Source organism: Prorops nasuta, unplaced genomic scaffold, assembly GCF_024137725.1.
Source record: "Prorops nasuta isolate Cenicafe-Biocafe unplaced genomic scaffold, Cenicafe_Pnas_1.2 PNAS00030, whole genome shotgun sequence".
In the NCBI taxonomy this organism is placed as follows: domain Eukaryota; kingdom Metazoa; phylum Arthropoda; class Insecta; order Hymenoptera; family Bethylidae; genus Prorops; species Prorops nasuta.
Window position 1 is genome coordinate 146,445 of NW_027116827.1, and position 14,940 is coordinate 161,384.

Genomic DNA, 14,940 nt, shown 5'->3' on the forward strand with positions numbered 1-14,940 from the left:
TGTATGTAGCAACCTTATATACTCCGATTCGTATTTTTATAAATTTTAACAAGAAAGTATTGCTTTCTTTATTGCTGCTACCTTAAAATTCTACTACAACAGTATTCTTCAATATTTACGTGCATACTGCAGTTTATCCATGGTAGAATTATTGTTGATTTATGACAATTCGATATTCATTACAAAAAATATGATTACTGATTTCGATGATAGAGTGAGTTGATCTTTGAATATATAGTTTGAAGGTTTTCCTCTTGTGTTTCTTGAAAAAAATTGTTACTTTCCGGGGATTGTAGTTTAATAAGTACGCCGATGATCTTTGCAGGCGGTCCTTCCCACCATTTCTCAAGCAAGAGAAGACATTCACCTCGGATAGCCAACTCCCCTAGTCTCCGGCATAAGCGCGAACGCTTGTATTTCACGTTAGACTCTCAGCAAGTATACAACCTACCTGGCGTTATTTGTTTCCTTGAGCCTTCTCAGTCTTACGATTTACAACGGAAGTGTCCGGTGTCGTTGATTGGCGATGACAGTGTACGCCAGTAGACAACAACCCTCTCACTGTTGAAATTTTGTCTCTTCCTATAGATTCTTCAATAAGTTGAAATAACTAAGCAGCCTGTAATTACTATTCAAATTTTTTAAAATTCTTTTGGTCTTGTCAGATTTAAATTTTCCTGTTTTACCACATGGTGTAATTATTCAAGGATTGTTTATGGGAATGTAAACAAATGTCTAAAATGGTCCTATCAGATTGCGTTCTTGATATTTCAAATATTTTCCATTCAACTGCAGTGGTTATCGAAGGGAGCTGTTTAAACAAAACAGAGCCCACTGCTGTATTAAGAGATGTGTCTGCTAGAGTTTACGGTGGTGAAGTTTTAGCTATTCTGGGATCTAAGGGTTCTGGTAAAAGAGCTCTGCTGGATGTTATAGGTAATAAATTCTATTCTAATAGTTATAAGCTAAAAAATGTATAGAGAAGTAATATATTATGTTTTAGCTGGTAGAGCAGATGGCAAAACCAGAGGAAGAATTACGTTAAATGATCATCTATTAACACCAGAATTGTTTAGAAGACATGGTGGGTATGTTGCTCACAGATGTCATTTATTACCTAGTTTAACAGTAAGACAAACACTAAATTATGCCACATGGCTTGCCAATTTGAGTAATCGTGAAGCCAGAGTCAGACAAACAATGGTTGATTTAGCATTATCTCAAGTGGCAAATAGATCTGTGAATGATTTGACAAGGCCCGAATATAGAAGACTAATGTTAGGTGTACAACTTGCAAAAGATCCAACTATTCTTCTCTTGGATGAGCCTACTTGGGATACGGATCCACTGAATACATACTTGATTGTTTCCATGCTTTGGTCCTATGCAACAAGAAGAGGATCAATTGTGGTGCTAACAATGGAGACTCCTAGATCTGATGTCTTACCATTTGTTAGTAGAGTCGCCTTGTTATGCTTAGGAGCAGTGGTTTATTCAGGACCAACCAGAAGTATGCTAGATTATTTCACTTATATTGGATTTCCTTGTCCAGAATTGGAAAATCCATTAATGTATTATTGTAAGTGCGACAATAAGCTTTTAATAGATTATTAATATAAAAAACATTTTAATAATAATTTAAAATTTATACTATAATTTTTCAGTATGTCTGTCAACTGTTGACCGACGTTCTAGGGATCGCTTTTTAGAGTCCAATCAGCAAATATCTGTTTTGGTAGATAAATTTAAAGTTGAGGGTGTGCTTTATATGAAAGAGGCTCCCCAAGGCCCAGCAAGTGTTAAAGACATTTCTTTTGGAATTATGCATAAAGGATTAGGAAAAGGAATAAAGCCTGGCTGTTTTTCAACGCTTCTAGCACTTTATTTGTGAGACTTGAAATTACTTTAAGACTTATTTAGACCTATCAGAAATATTTATTTCATTATAATTTGTAGGAGAAGTCTAGCAACCACATTCTCCTTAAATAAGTCTGGCTTAGGGCATTTCACCGCTCGATTGCTACTATTACCTTTCTCAGTAGCTCTAATGAGTATTTTATACTCTCATTCAACTCCGGTTCAGTCAAGAATATTTTTGCAAACAGGAGGCCTCGTCTTTAACATCTTAACATTATTTTATTTAGCTGGCATAGCAACAACAACAATCTTGTGTGAGTTTCTTAATTAAAGATATAGACTTTTTTAATAATGTAAAGGCTTTTATTTTTCACATCTAAACATAGTTCCAGGTTTCCGAGCTAGATATTACCAAGAGAAACGTGAGGGTCTTTACGGCGGTGCAATGTTTCTAACTGCTTATACATTATTAAGCCTTCCACTCAGTTTTATATCTACGTTAATAACAATTGGAATTTTAGTTCCAATTTTAGAATTAGATTTATCATCGTGGGCATATAGTTCAGGAACGCTATGGGCGAGTTACGTTGCAGCGGAACAAATAACAGTTGCTGTACTAATGGTGGTTGGCCGTCCTATTATAGGTGCAATAACAGTATTATACGTAACACTAGTATCATTAGGAATTGCCTCTGGGGGCGTGAGAAGTCTCAGAAATCTTCCACATTGGCTGGCCACTGTTTCTGCTGCTTTACCAGCGAGATATGCATCGCTTGCTTTAAATCAACTTGCAATTGATACTGGAAGCTCAACAAATTTACCATATAACGAAACATTCACGTGCCCTGGAATACCTGAATTATGCAGATATCCTGATGGAAAAACTTATTTAATCGAACGTTTTACACGTGAAGGAGAAAATATTTCTGAAGTATTAAACGTTGATTTAAATCTTTTAATCTCTTTGGCTTTTGCTCTTAGTTTAATTATTTTGAACAGTGTTTTATATTTGTTACCCTTACCAGCAAAAGTGAAGGCTAAGTTTAGAGAATAAATTGACATAATTAAACGTTTTTATCTTTTTATTTTTTATATGAAAGTTACAAAATGGATTAAGCAATTTTTTTAGAATTTCATTTGTTGAAGCTATTGTGCAATTATTGAGATGTATCTTTCGTAATTTTTAAATTATAAAACGCGATATGAACAATATATTTTACATAACATTACAAATGTACATGTATTTTTTTAAGTTTTTAGCATGTAATTATTTATAATTACTCTGTACAACTTAGAAAATGCTTTTATATCCTTGGCATTTTATGTTCTTATAAATACAGGGTACTGACTTTAATTCGTCTCAAAACTTGAACGTAAAGTTCACTTATTTTTGTAACTAAAAAAAATGTTTATGATAATTTGCATTCCACTTTTTAGAATTTAAATATTATGTTGTGATATTAGTTTCTATAGTGTTTGTATTATAAGCTCTTTAATAAAAACGCTATGAACTTATGTTACTACATCCTTATAGAACGGAACTTCAAAAAGATCGAATGCAAAATCTCTTATCTTTTATAAAGTTACAAAGATAAATACATTTTTATATCCACATTTGCTTTGGAGCAAATTAAAGTAAATGCTCTATATACAAATTATAATTTATTTAGATAATTGCGATTACTTTCATAATGAATGAAGACTTTCGAATTCTTTACTCTGTTTCCACTTGACCCATTGGTTTAAGATCATCAGCTACTGAGAATTCACAACCTGTACTGCTAACTACGTCGCTTATGTCGACACCTTCAGCAATTTCGATTAGTTTTAGTCCCCCATCTTCTTTACTAACTTCGAACACGCCCATGTCAGTAATAATTAAATCTACACATCCAACACCTATAAATGAATTAAAATATTACGTTTTGTTAAACTTAACATTTATTTAAGATATTAGGTTTTTGAGTATACCTGTAACTGGTAGAGTACAGTTCTTTAAGATTTTTGGACTTCCATCCTTAGCTTTATGTTCCATAGTAACAACAACCTTTGTTTTTTCAGAAGAAACTAAATCCATAGCACCTCCCATGCCTTTCACCATTGTTCCTGGTATCATCCAGTTAGCCAAATCTCCTTTCTCTGATACTTGCATGCCTCCCAAAATAGTTAAGTCGACGTGACCTCTGGAAAAAAAAATTTATTCACTAATTAATAAAAATTTCTAGAATCAGTTATTTAGAAAGTTAAATAATTTACCCTCTGATCATAGCAAAGCTCTCATCGCTGCTAAAGAAAGAAGCGCCTGGCAAAACTGTGACAGTTTCTTTCCCAGCATTGATTAAATCTGCATCAACCTCATCTTCATTTGGTACTGGTCCTAGACCAAGAATTCCATTTTCTGATTGTAAAGTTACCTTCACACCTTTTGGAATATAATTGCTGGCAAGTATTGGTATACCAATACCTAAGTTTGCTGTAATCAGAATTATTAATTAGTAAAACAAACAATTAGTAACAACTTATCTGCTACGTACCATACATTCCATCCTTGAATTCAAGGGCAGCACGTTTAATTATTCTATCTCTGGCTCTACTTGCTGGAGTAACTTTCTTAGGTTTTAAACTTTGTTTTGTTGACCGTTTCTAAAGCAATATAATTTGTACAATAAGATGATAATTTCTGATTTTTTTTTTCTATTATTTTAAAGAGACTACCGAATTACCTCTATTCTTTTTTCAAAAGTTAATCCCTTGACTATTCTATCTACATATATACCAGGTAAATGAATTTGATCAGGGTCCAATTGACCAACATCTACAATTTCTTCAACTTCAGCAATAGCAATTTTTGCTGCTTTGCACATAACTGGGTTAAAGTTCCTAGCAGACTTTCTAAAAATAAGATTTCCTGCTGTATCAGCTTTCCATGCTTTGATCATAGCAAAGTCTCCCACAATGGCACGTTCCAAAACATAATGTTTCCCATCGAAAGCTTCTACATCCCTTGCTGTTCCAGAAATTTCAGCATTTCCATCCTTACCATACTTTACAATTACATTTCCTTCTTGCACTATTGTTCCATATGCAGTAGGTGTATAAAATGCTGGAATACCAGCACCTCCAGCTCTTATACGTTCAGCTAAAGTGCCCTATATTTAAATTTCAATTTATAAGTAAACTGTACTTATTAAATCTAATTAAATCTTTAATGTTAAGAGTTACCTGAGGTGTAAGCTCTACTTCTAATTCACCATTCAAATATTGTTTCTCAAATTCTCCATTTTCTCCAACATAAGAAGCAATCATTCTTTTTATTCTGTGCTCCTTTAGAAGTATGCCTAAACCAAAATCTTCAGAACCAGCATTATTAGAAACAGCTGTCAGTTCTTTTGCACCTTTTTTCAGTAATGCAGCTATCAAATTTTCTGGAATTCCACAGAGTCCAAAACCACCAAATAAGATTCTAGCACCATTTGGAACATCTGAAACAGCTTCATCTATGCTTTTAAAAATCTTGCCATCACCTACTGGAGGAGTCAATTTTTTAGGTTCATCTTCGACCTCAGGATTGCTAGATTTTGTAGCAAATCTAGCTGCAGAAACCTGAAAAATTATTACCGAAATAAATCCCAACCGGTAAGGTTAGAATTTTTATATCTTTAATATTTACTCACCCTAGAAATACTTAAATACTGGTAATTTGCTTTTACACCTATACTGTATCGTAAAATAATATTACTAGTAGCTCTGTTTATAGCAGATGCCATTTTTACAAACGGAAAGAAACCTTATACAGTAAAATATGACATGTGAAAGTGAGGTTAAATTTTACGTTTCTAGCACCTGTATATTCCTAATGGTTCCAAGTGTTGTGCGGGGGGTATTCAGCGTGACTGGAGAAATCTCTTCAAAATGTTTGTACTATATATTAGATATCTGCTATTCTGTTTGCCCATTTACAAAAGCTGCTTGATTATTATTGGCTGAAACGATAAAACGTCTGATGATTATAATAAGATTTGCATAACGGGAACAACAGCTTTTCAAGGCTAACAACCGAAATCATTACAAATACTCTGATGTTTTGAATAAATGTAAAAAAACTGAAAATATTATTGGTATTTTTAGGTGAGATCTTATCTTTTCAGAATATTTCTAGTCTTATGAATTTTGACAAATACAAAATATAAACTAGAGCCTTTATATTTCTAAATCAAGGATTTTTTAAGAATATAAAATGCATGAATACACGTTTTCCCACTTGTCAAAATTTCTTGTTCAAATTGATCTTAATTTAATTTAATGTATCAGGATCAATTTAACACAATTGGTACTTTTTAATTAGAACGCTTACTAATAATTTAAATGAAAGCAGATGAAAACAAAAATTATCCAAAGATTGTTTTATTTAAATAATTTACAGCTTAAGATACATTACTTAGCTTCATGAAACTATATGAGATGATATATAGTTTGCAAGGAATCGGATTTTATGTAAAATGAAACATTATAGATTTCCTTTTATCGTAAAAAATAATATTTCGATAAGCGATCGACTACAGTAGAAGATAAGATATATTTTGGTGCAAAATTTATGACACGAGATTATCATATACAACCTAACATTGACATACACAGAGCAAAATGGAAAATCGTTCAAGCTCTTGTGGTAAATTAAGGATGGGATCCGAAAACGGATCGTTAGAGATTAATTATCTGCATGGTACTTCGCGTTTGCGTTATTTTTAAATGCTTTCTTGGAAAGAATAAATGCTGGATGAAAACTTAGAGATATTTATTATAAATAAATGATATATCATCGTAGTCGTCCGGCTCTTGCGTCAGTAACAGCGCCCCACAATTCAATTACGAAGTCATCGGTGAATCCAAAAGCCTCCAATTCCGAATTATCAATCGCTTCGGCGAAATCCATACTATTCGTTTTGCCTTCGGCTAACTCCCAGATTTGTGTAGCTTCAATTAAAAAATAAAGGATTAAAATTGAATTAAACAACGCAAACATTTCATTCGGTACTAAAAAAAATACCTTACCTAATTCAGTATCGTATATTCCCATGAAACTTTCTAAAATACTGTTGATTTTTTCCACTCCTGCGGCTGCCGCATTATTAACCTTGAAGATGATGAACATTGACCGAATTAAAGTGCAGCATTTAAATGAAATACTGACAATACAATAATTTTACACAATTTTATGAAGATCAACGTAATCTCTCATACCGACATTACAGAACGAACACGTGTATCACTGATACTGCGTTATCCGAAGACCTGTATAAAAATGATTATTTAGTGATGTTGCGAACTTTTGTTTTTAGTAAAATTATCATATTTTTTAAAAATGAAGAAAGATTTGAAATATAAAAGCAACTTTTTAAATCATTTCTTTTTTCTGTTTCTATAATGTCAGCTGGAGGGACCCTGATAGTACGCAAAACAGAAGACTAAAACTACCACTTTCTCTATCCGTGCACTTCCATCAGCTTTAAATCTGAGAGTCTCCTTGCCAGTTCCGTATCCGGTTTTTTTTCCTTTCTTGGAGTCCCCCCTAGGTCCGATGCTGCCGAAGCCGTTCCTGAGAGGTTCGACTAGCCTTAATGTGAATGTAGCACCTCTCGGTATGTCCTTAAGCATTTTGGCCACCTCGAAATGTCGTCTACCGACTAAGCTAGTCGAATTGATTTTTTCTATGTGGTCCCCGACCTGAATGACCTTGATACCGTCGATCACTGAGCCTTCCTTGATCCTCTTTATAAAGGCATAGCCTGCTCCATTATCGGTTATCGTCAGGCCCAAAGCATCGTCCGTTTTCACCAATTCGATCTCCTTCGGCCTACCTGAGCAACAAATAAGCAACAAAATTACTGCACTCCTTTCTCGAAACCTTCAGGTTCTTACAATTAAAAATAAAGATGTTTTTTTTCCACAAACCTTTCTTATGTGCAAATATAAAATCATCCAGTCCTATTTGACCACCCAACAATTCTGTCATTTCCACCTTGTGAGTATTTAATGTACAAAATAGAATCTGAAAAAATACAATTGTTATGTACCATCGGTCTTATTTTTAGTTTCATGGCATTTGTTTATTGCAATTCGAGGGTTCTTCATTTTTCACATATTTTTTGCAAGTAAAGAGGCGCCTATATATTAATAATCGAGTTGGGATTAGTGTAATGCTCATCAAGTCGTGACGGATGGTTTCTGGTACTCGTGTTATTACGCGACATTACTCAACCAACGCGATGCACGATGCTCTTGTTAGTACTCGTAGTACTCGTAGGAGAGGACATATCCGTCAGGTCGACTGGGCCATGGCCCGTGACCAATGCTTCCTGCGTCCGGTTGCTCCGACCATGCTGTTTCACAGGGGAATACCAATGAACTCTCTTGGTAAACTTGAAAAAAGAATACTCTCTAGATTCATAATACTATTCGCTCCTTCGAGAATTTCTCACAAACCAAAAACTACCCCACTTTGAAATCTTTTCTAATCTCTTCGTTAATTTGCTCACATACAGAATTGATAACATTTGGTGTGAGAATTTTTATATCTGTAATTATGAATAATTTAACTAGAATATCTAGAAAAGATTTTCAATTTTACTCGTGACAAACAGAATCATCTATGAGACGAAATCGCAGTTTTCCTAAGTCTTACTGATTTTATTTCTGTGGAAGATCTCGACTCGCCTAGGAACGCTGCAGGCATATCGGTACTTTCGATGCGGGAAACCGGAAGTGGAAGCAGTGTTGCAAGAAAGCGGGAATTCGAAACCTACACTTTGAATCCTTTGCGCTTATCAGTACAGGGAATTGGGGTCATGCTGGGCCTCCCGAATTCCCGCGTTTTTGTAACACTGACCGTTTGTGTGTGTGTGTGTGTGTGTGTGTGGGAATTGTGGAAAGTTGTGTACATACTCATTGTTAAAAACCATAAACAAACTTATTAAGACTAAGCATCCATGGAAAACTGTCTCAGATAGTAAGAAATGAAAAAATTTGGACACTAAGCTTGTAGTACTTTAAATAAAGTGTAATAATTTGTGAAAAGCATTGCGAATGTAATAATATAGCGTGTAACAGAACGAGCTAGAACAGAGTGGACACGAGTAAGGCGAGAGAAATGAATGAACGTGGGAGTTTTACGAAATTTAACTTGTTTGAAAATATTTAAAAGATTTTGTGTTAGTAGGAGTTATAGGAACTCACTTCTTCGGGTGGCAAATCGTAGCATTCTGCGATCTTTTGGTACAATTCTCTGACGTTGCTGAAACCGGAAATGAGTCCAGTGGGGCTGCCATGCGCGAGTTGACAGTGAAAGACTAATGGCGGCCTGACCGGCGAAACTTTCCTCTCCTGCGGAAGATTCTTCCCGTCAAACCCGTTACACTCAGCATTTTCCCGGATGTCTTGCTGCTGTTGCTGTTGTTGCTGGTGATTGTGAAAATTTCCATTAGTCGTTTTCTCCGTGGTCGGTGAGCGAGGCGTCGTTCTCGTCTTGAACAGCGGCATCTCCTGATGCTTAACTGGAAAAAAACTCGCTGATTAACGCGCAACGCAACTGCTTCTTCCGGGATAAACCCGTTATCGGAAGATAACCTGACTTCTCACTAATGCTAAAGCGTACAAAAGATTAAACGTACGCGAAAGCAACCCATATAACCGTTTCATTGACCTAAATTTTTCACGAGTAATCTGGAAAATTAATTATCCACCTGTTCTCGGTCATTTTCCTTCATTTGCCAAGCACTACGCTCCACTAATCCTACTCGAAGCGATCAAATCTTACTCCCCCCCCCCCCCCCCCCTCTTACCATTCAATTCTGTTTCTTTATATTTTTTGTCATCGAGCGTAATAACATATGTACTATATAGCTATTTTTCGACGATGGACGCTCGTCGTTGAATAAGATTTTCGTAATTCCCAAACACGCAAATACATGCAAACGTTTGAGTATCGTCTATGGTAATTACGCGGAATAATAATATTGCAACATTCGTGCGCAGGTAATAGATAATGTTGCAATGACAGATGTTTCCCAACGTTGAATAAAATCGCTATTTCTGCAAGTGTCCACTAACTTTTCTCAGAAGTCTTAACCCTCTTTTATGCTTTTGGTCGTTCGGTCAATCTTCGTCAAGCGATTCTTGCATATTACTTCGACTGGATAAAAATAAAATATTTCCGAGGAAAAGTATTCTTATTTGCCCAGCTATCGGGGATTACTGTACAGATTATGGGATCGATGTCAAACTCTGTCAAAGCTTTAGGCTAGATATGAATTTGCGCAATAAACGTAAAGACAAACAAAATAATTTTTCGATGGATCGATGATTTCGAGTGACATTTATTATTGTATAATTTCACTAATTGTTATTTCTATCTGTAAGATAAAACAACAATATTCTAAAAGATTATCGATCGCAGCTGCGCGAATAATGTTTGCTTATTATAATATCGGAAGTTCATAATTATTTATTAGGGTTTGTTGTGTTAATGAATAAGAAAAAATTGGATGGGTTGTTGGCATCGAGCCAGGTTCATTTATTGCATATCTAATATGTTTCGTTCGTGTTCATTCTCCTGCTCATTTCGCAGTAATGTTAGGTTGTATGGTCTGTGGAGAAGAGTCGAGGAACGCTCCTCAGTGTAAACACCGTGAAAACCCAACACGTCATTGAACTTGCGCACCTTCTATAGGAATTTATAAACAAATAGCAACGTGTCCAATCGCGCAATCTAAAAACAGTCATCGATCGAGTTGTAATTTGCAGAAAAAATTCCTTCAAAGTTTTATAAATAACGTGTTAAATTTATGGCACCTGTTAGAATCACCGAATGAAACTTTTCCGCATCGATAAGGAAATGCTTAAATACATCACCGATGAAACTTTTCGTCAAACGGTATTGCTTGTTGATTTATCGCGACATAGCTCGCCAATAAATATTTTTCAATAAATTATTATATTTAACCAAACAAGACGCAGCACCGGCGCATATTTCTTACTTTTATTTAGTATCAAAGGAACCTAAACGTTTAAGAGAGCCTTTAGTATTATTGCCATTATATCGAATGATGCGGAATTCACGAGAAATTACGTCACTGGAGTTAATTGTTGCTCGCAAGACCGTTTTTTCTCTTGTCATAAAACGAAATTGCATAAGTCGTCTGAGAACAAACAATGCGAACAATTTTATTCGAATTCTGCAGCGCACTGTTGCTTATCATTAAAAATATTCGTGACACTCCAGGAGGAACAACAATCACTTCCTAGCACAAACTTAGGTATATAAACAATTGGATATGGATCGTAAAATAACAGCGAACAATGGTCACTTTTCTCACCTTTTGCTGAGCCGAGATATCGGTCTAATTAGTTCTTCTCTTAAATTCACGTTGATATTCTCTCATGATTTTTTCACCTTTTTTATCTCAACTCCACTCGATTTCTTCAAGCTTTCAGGAGTTTGCTTCCGAATGAAACTCTCGAGCTTATTCCAGTCGTTACGGTAAATTCCTGAAAGTAGCGCGAGACACGAGAACTTTCTGTTTTTTGTAACTTTTGTTTTACACTGCAACAAAAAGGAACTATTTTGTCAAAGGGTTCATCCTATTGAAAATCTCACCTCGTGAACAACGAGGCCGTCGAACAAGTAGAACCGCTTCGCTTCTTCCACGACAAACCGGTGCTCTGTTCGCGTACGTTTGTTGCATTAAATTGGGTTAAGCGGCCTTTCAGTAGTTTCAGCTCAGCAGTGTCGAGCCATGCCCCACCAATAGCGTTCCCCACTTTTCTCATACTCATACCCATGCAGTAACATTTGTTAATTCGCTTATACTCACTCACTCGCACCAGCTACCACGCTACCACTTCCCGGGCTTCCTGTGAAGATGCCTCTCATCAATATACATATATATTACATACACAGTAAATTGCAACCGGTCCCCATAGTTTTGGAATCACCTTTCTATCCCTCACAATCAGTTTTATTTACGCCTTTTACTTCTCAGTAACTCGAATCTTAACTGTTAGCTCTCGAGGAAAATTTTCCTAAACCTGATCTGACTTAATTTGCAATGTTCCAAGATTTTTTTTTAATAAGTACCGATTTTCGGGGGAGGGATTAGTCTAAAGGGAAAAAGGATTTGCATCCAATCGAATTATTTGTAATTGGGTCAATTTGGAAAGTCTTTACACTTCTTAAGGGAATTTTCTACGTCTCCTGATAACATTGGTTACCCACCACTTTCGTCTGCTTGCAGTGCATTCTTTCCCTCTCCATCGAATCAGCTTAATTGTTCTGACCACTGTATAGTAGACAGTAGCATACACTGATTTAACAATTGCATCCAATCAAATTGTTCAGAACAATTTGTTGTTTTTCTTTTGCTCTTAATTTCATTTCAAGTGATTGGTACAAGGAAGAATAAAGATTGTCTTTTTTTTTTTATATGTATATTGCATGCATTTATTCAAAGCTTGTTCGGCACGGCATTAGAATGTATAAATAGCAATTAGTACATCGCATAACTGAGCGTACTTTACTTTTAGAATATTTTTTCGTAGATATTTAAACATTCGTTTGTATAAAAAAATGTCTTTAAAATGGAAAGACTTTTATAGAATGTAAGCTCTATAAACTTTTGTATAGAGAGCTTATTTTAATACTATATTTAATTATATAATTAAACGCATATAAATATTTTATTTACAATTGTAACTCTAAATATATACGTCTTGCTTAAAACAGAATATATAATAAACATATTTTACATATGTATAATATATAATATCAAAGTGGAAAACATTGTGAAACATGGCGCGCCTTAAAATTTATAATTAATTTGTATAATAATATTGTCGCAAAAGTCTCTACACTTGTATGCAGAGATAGGCAGATAATTTTATTATGTTTAATGGCCTTTTCTTATAAATTGATAGCTAAATGTAATTCTGGTTGAATGATAAATACTTTCGATACTTTGCCGCAGTTGGAGCTATCTTCTGCCGCTAAATAATTTTTCATTGGAACTAACAGATACTCGTAAGGATCTGTATTAAGCTGATACTCTTCCATAGCCATGTAAACAGCTCTAAATGGAGGTTGTTTTTTGGAATGGAAAGTACCTCTAGAACCATGCAAGACCAGAGCTCCTTTTTTCTCTGCCTCTGTGCAAACTGACATGTACATACAATGATCTGGTCTATAATTGTACCTGCATGGATAAACATAGAGCTTATCAGGATGATAATGAAAAATTATATTAATTATGTCCTGATCTCCCCAAGTGATCTTCAACTTGTACTCTTTATGAACTGGTATTATGTAGTCCGTCCATCTGAATTCTCTCATTCTAGTCAGATTCATCAGCATAACTCCTGAGTTTACACCTAATTTTCCATAATAAGGATGTTTGGCAAATCTATTGTACCATCCTGTGTTCGGGTCTTCGTGTTCTGGACTTAAAGCTGCAAATTGACTAGCATTCATTTTTTTAAATTCATTCCAGATTTTTTCTGGTGGGGCTAGAAACAGTGTATCAGTATCCACATAAAGAACAGAGTCAGTATTGTTTAAAACAGTCTGAAAACAAAAATATTTAATTACCATTAAAGTAAATTATTTACCTTTGATACTTATTCAATGTACTTACAGGTAAAAATAACCTCTGAGCAGCACATGGCTTGAATAACTTTTTCCACATTGCTACATCACTGTGTTCAGGAAATGTAATGGGTCGAACAATAAAATCGAAGGTTTTGTTTGATATAAGTTTCCATTCTGATAATTTTTCATTGAATGCTGGCAATAAGTTTGGCTCTGCTATCACAATAATTTGTAAAGGTCTATTTGTAAAAACCAAAGCTGATTTTAACATAGTTAAAGATTCTTGTAACCTATCTCCACAGGCTACAACACATATTGTTATATCCTCTGGCATTGATGTGCCTAAGGCCTTTTCCGCCAAGGTTAAGGATGGGTCTTTTTTAATGTCTTCATCTATTTTATTTAAGACTTTAGATGATAAACTAAGTAATATTATTATCACAGTACAAACAAGAAACAGTAAAAGTAACCTGTGCATAGATTTCATGGTAAAATTTTTACAGATTACATTGTCCACCAAAATTTTGCGATTGTTTGAGCAAACTTAGTATTATAATTCCTACCATTTTAATAATAGCAGTTGATAATATTAATTGTATGAACACTTGCTTTATACGGCATGATTTATGTCAGACGCATCGAAGTAAATATTTTCCTAACCCCACTGGTACAGCTGGTTGTGGGTTATGGAGTAGTGACTGTTGTCAGTCAACCAGTTATCAATTGCTGTAGGGCTTGTGGGGGAGAACAGAACCAATCAGAAGCTCTGTCAGAAACTCAGAAAGAACTATCAACAGTGCACATACATATGACATACATATATCAGTAGACTATCGCAGACTGCTATGTAGTACTACTATCAACAGACCCAGAACAAAAACAAACAAGTATACAGTAATGTAATATACGAACTATATATGGACTACTACGGACACTAGTGCAAATGTGTGTGAAACTGGACAACTGGAATACTTCTTGCTTCTTTCAGCTAACTTTACTCGCTCGTTACTATTTTCTTTCTACTGATCAGCAGCTGACTTCATTCATGCTGCTCCATTCCGTCAATTGTCACACACACACACAAACATTCTGTTGTGCCTTATATTATTTTATTCCTTAACTATATGTACATGCATTCTACCTACATCGAAACAATACTAACAGCCAATATCGTTCTCCAATATTCAGCACATTCACATTTCGTCGAAACTTCGGAGCACGATCTTGAAATATCAGTAGCCCATGGATAAATAATGATTCGCCCGGGGGGGGGGGGGGGGGATACATGAACAATAAAAAGATATTGATAAACATGCCTAGATTAAAAAATTTTATATTAAATTTTAGTACAAATTATTCATAAGATCTTTGAAACTGAAAATTTTCTTGTTGAATACAACATATTTATTATATTATATAAATTATAATCTTTAATAGAATGGGTTTTA

General features: G+C 34.9%; 4 protein-coding genes across 7 annotated transcripts; 1 reads left to right on the forward strand and 3 right to left on the reverse strand.

Annotated features, from left to right (window-relative positions):
• The first annotated feature begins 236 nt into the window (after positions 1-236).
• On the forward strand, positions 237-2,913 carry LOC136782730 (ATP-binding cassette sub-family G member 5). Of its 3 annotated transcripts, none has more exons than XM_066742358.1 (6): positions 237-621; positions 708-936; positions 1,004-1,579; positions 1,665-1,887; positions 1,957-2,171; positions 2,244-2,913. In XM_066742358.1, the coding sequence occupies exons 2-6, from the start codon at positions 732-734 to the stop codon at positions 2,909-2,911; spliced, it is 1,887 nt and encodes a 628-aa protein (XP_066598455.1). In that variant the 5' UTR covers positions 237-621; positions 708-731; the 3' UTR covers positions 2,912-2,913. The 3 variants fall into 3 exon arrangements, with proteins under 3 accessions (XP_066598455.1, XP_066598456.1, XP_066598454.1); XM_066742359.1 differs by having other exon boundaries at positions 237-438; positions 796-936; XM_066742357.1 differs by having other exon boundaries at positions 237-936.
• A 45-nt stretch (positions 2,914-2,958) lies between these two features.
• Positions 2,959-5,903, reverse strand: SCOT (Succinyl-CoA:3-ketoacid CoA transferase). Its single transcript, XM_066742361.1, has 7 exons — positions 5,532-5,903; positions 5,080-5,460; positions 4,581-5,006; positions 4,392-4,500; positions 4,114-4,330; positions 3,829-4,040; positions 2,959-3,756 (listed from the first exon to the last, which is right to left on the reverse strand). The coding sequence occupies exons 1-7, from the start codon at positions 5,622-5,624 to the stop codon at positions 3,572-3,574; spliced, it is 1,623 nt and encodes a 540-aa protein (XP_066598458.1). The 5' UTR covers positions 5,625-5,903; the 3' UTR covers positions 2,959-3,571.
• A 342-nt stretch (positions 5,904-6,245) lies between these two features.
• On the reverse strand, positions 6,246-11,599 carry kermit (PDZ domain-containing protein GIPC-like protein kermit). Of its 2 annotated transcripts, none has more exons than XM_066742470.1 (6): positions 11,229-11,599; positions 9,091-9,407; positions 7,810-7,906; positions 7,336-7,715; positions 6,910-6,991; positions 6,246-6,831 (listed from the first exon to the last, which is right to left on the reverse strand). In XM_066742470.1, the coding sequence occupies exons 2-6, from the start codon at positions 9,391-9,393 to the stop codon at positions 6,674-6,676; spliced, it is 1,020 nt and encodes a 339-aa protein (XP_066598567.1). In that variant the 5' UTR covers positions 9,394-9,407; positions 11,229-11,599; the 3' UTR covers positions 6,246-6,673. The 2 variants fall into 2 exon arrangements, with proteins under 2 accessions (XP_066598567.1, XP_066598566.1); XM_066742469.1 differs by having other exon boundaries at positions 7,333-7,715.
• Positions 11,600-12,342: 743 nt separating this feature from the next.
• On the reverse strand, positions 12,343-14,624 carry shams (glucoside xylosyltransferase 1 shams). Its single transcript, XM_066742396.1, has 2 exons — positions 13,539-14,624; positions 12,343-13,468 (listed from the first exon to the last, which is right to left on the reverse strand). The coding sequence occupies exons 1-2, from the start codon at positions 13,977-13,979 to the stop codon at positions 12,812-12,814; spliced, it is 1,098 nt and encodes a 365-aa protein (XP_066598493.1). The 5' UTR covers positions 13,980-14,624; the 3' UTR covers positions 12,343-12,811.
• Positions 14,625-14,940: the final 316 nt, after the last annotated feature.

Coding starts and splice junctions, on each gene's coding strand:
- LOC136782730 (XM_066742357.1), top strand. CDS start 732: ATGTCTAAAATGGTCCTATCAGATTGCGTTCTTGATATTTCAAATATT. Junction 937..1,003: donor AGCTCTGCTGGATGTTATAG/GTAATAAATTCT, acceptor ATTATGTTTTAG/CTGGTAGAGCAGATGGCAAA. Junction 1,580..1,664: donor AAATCCATTAATGTATTATT/GTAAGTGCGACA, acceptor ATAATTTTTCAG/TATGTCTGTCAACTGTTGAC.
- SCOT (XM_066742361.1), bottom strand. CDS start 5,624: ATGGCATCTGCTATAAACAGAGCTACTAGTAATATTATTTTACGATAC. Junction 5,007..5,079: donor AAGTAGAGCTTACACCTCAG/GTAACTCTTAAC, acceptor ATTTAAATATAG/GGCACTTTAGCTGAACGTAT. Junction 3,757..3,828: donor CTGTACTCTACCAGTTACAG/GTATACTCAAAA, acceptor ATTCATTTATAG/GTGTTGGATGTGTAGATTTA.
- kermit (XM_066742469.1), bottom strand. CDS start 9,393: ATGCCGCTGTTCAAGACGAGAACGACGCCTCGCTCACCGACCACGGAG. Junction 6,992..7,332: donor GTGCACGGATAGAGAAAGTG/GTAGTTTTAGTC, acceptor ATCATCTTCAAG/GTTAATAATGCGGCAGCCGC. Junction 6,832..6,909: donor AATATACGATACTGAATTAG/GTAAGGTATTTT, acceptor TTTTAATTGAAG/CTACACAAATCTGGGAGTTA.
- shams (XM_066742396.1), bottom strand. CDS start 13,979: ATGAAATCTATGCACAGGTTACTTTTACTGTTTCTTGTTTGTACTGTG. Junction 13,469..13,538: donor CTCAGAGGTTATTTTTACCT/GTAAGTACATTG, acceptor TTTTGTTTTCAG/ACTGTTTTAAACAATACTGA.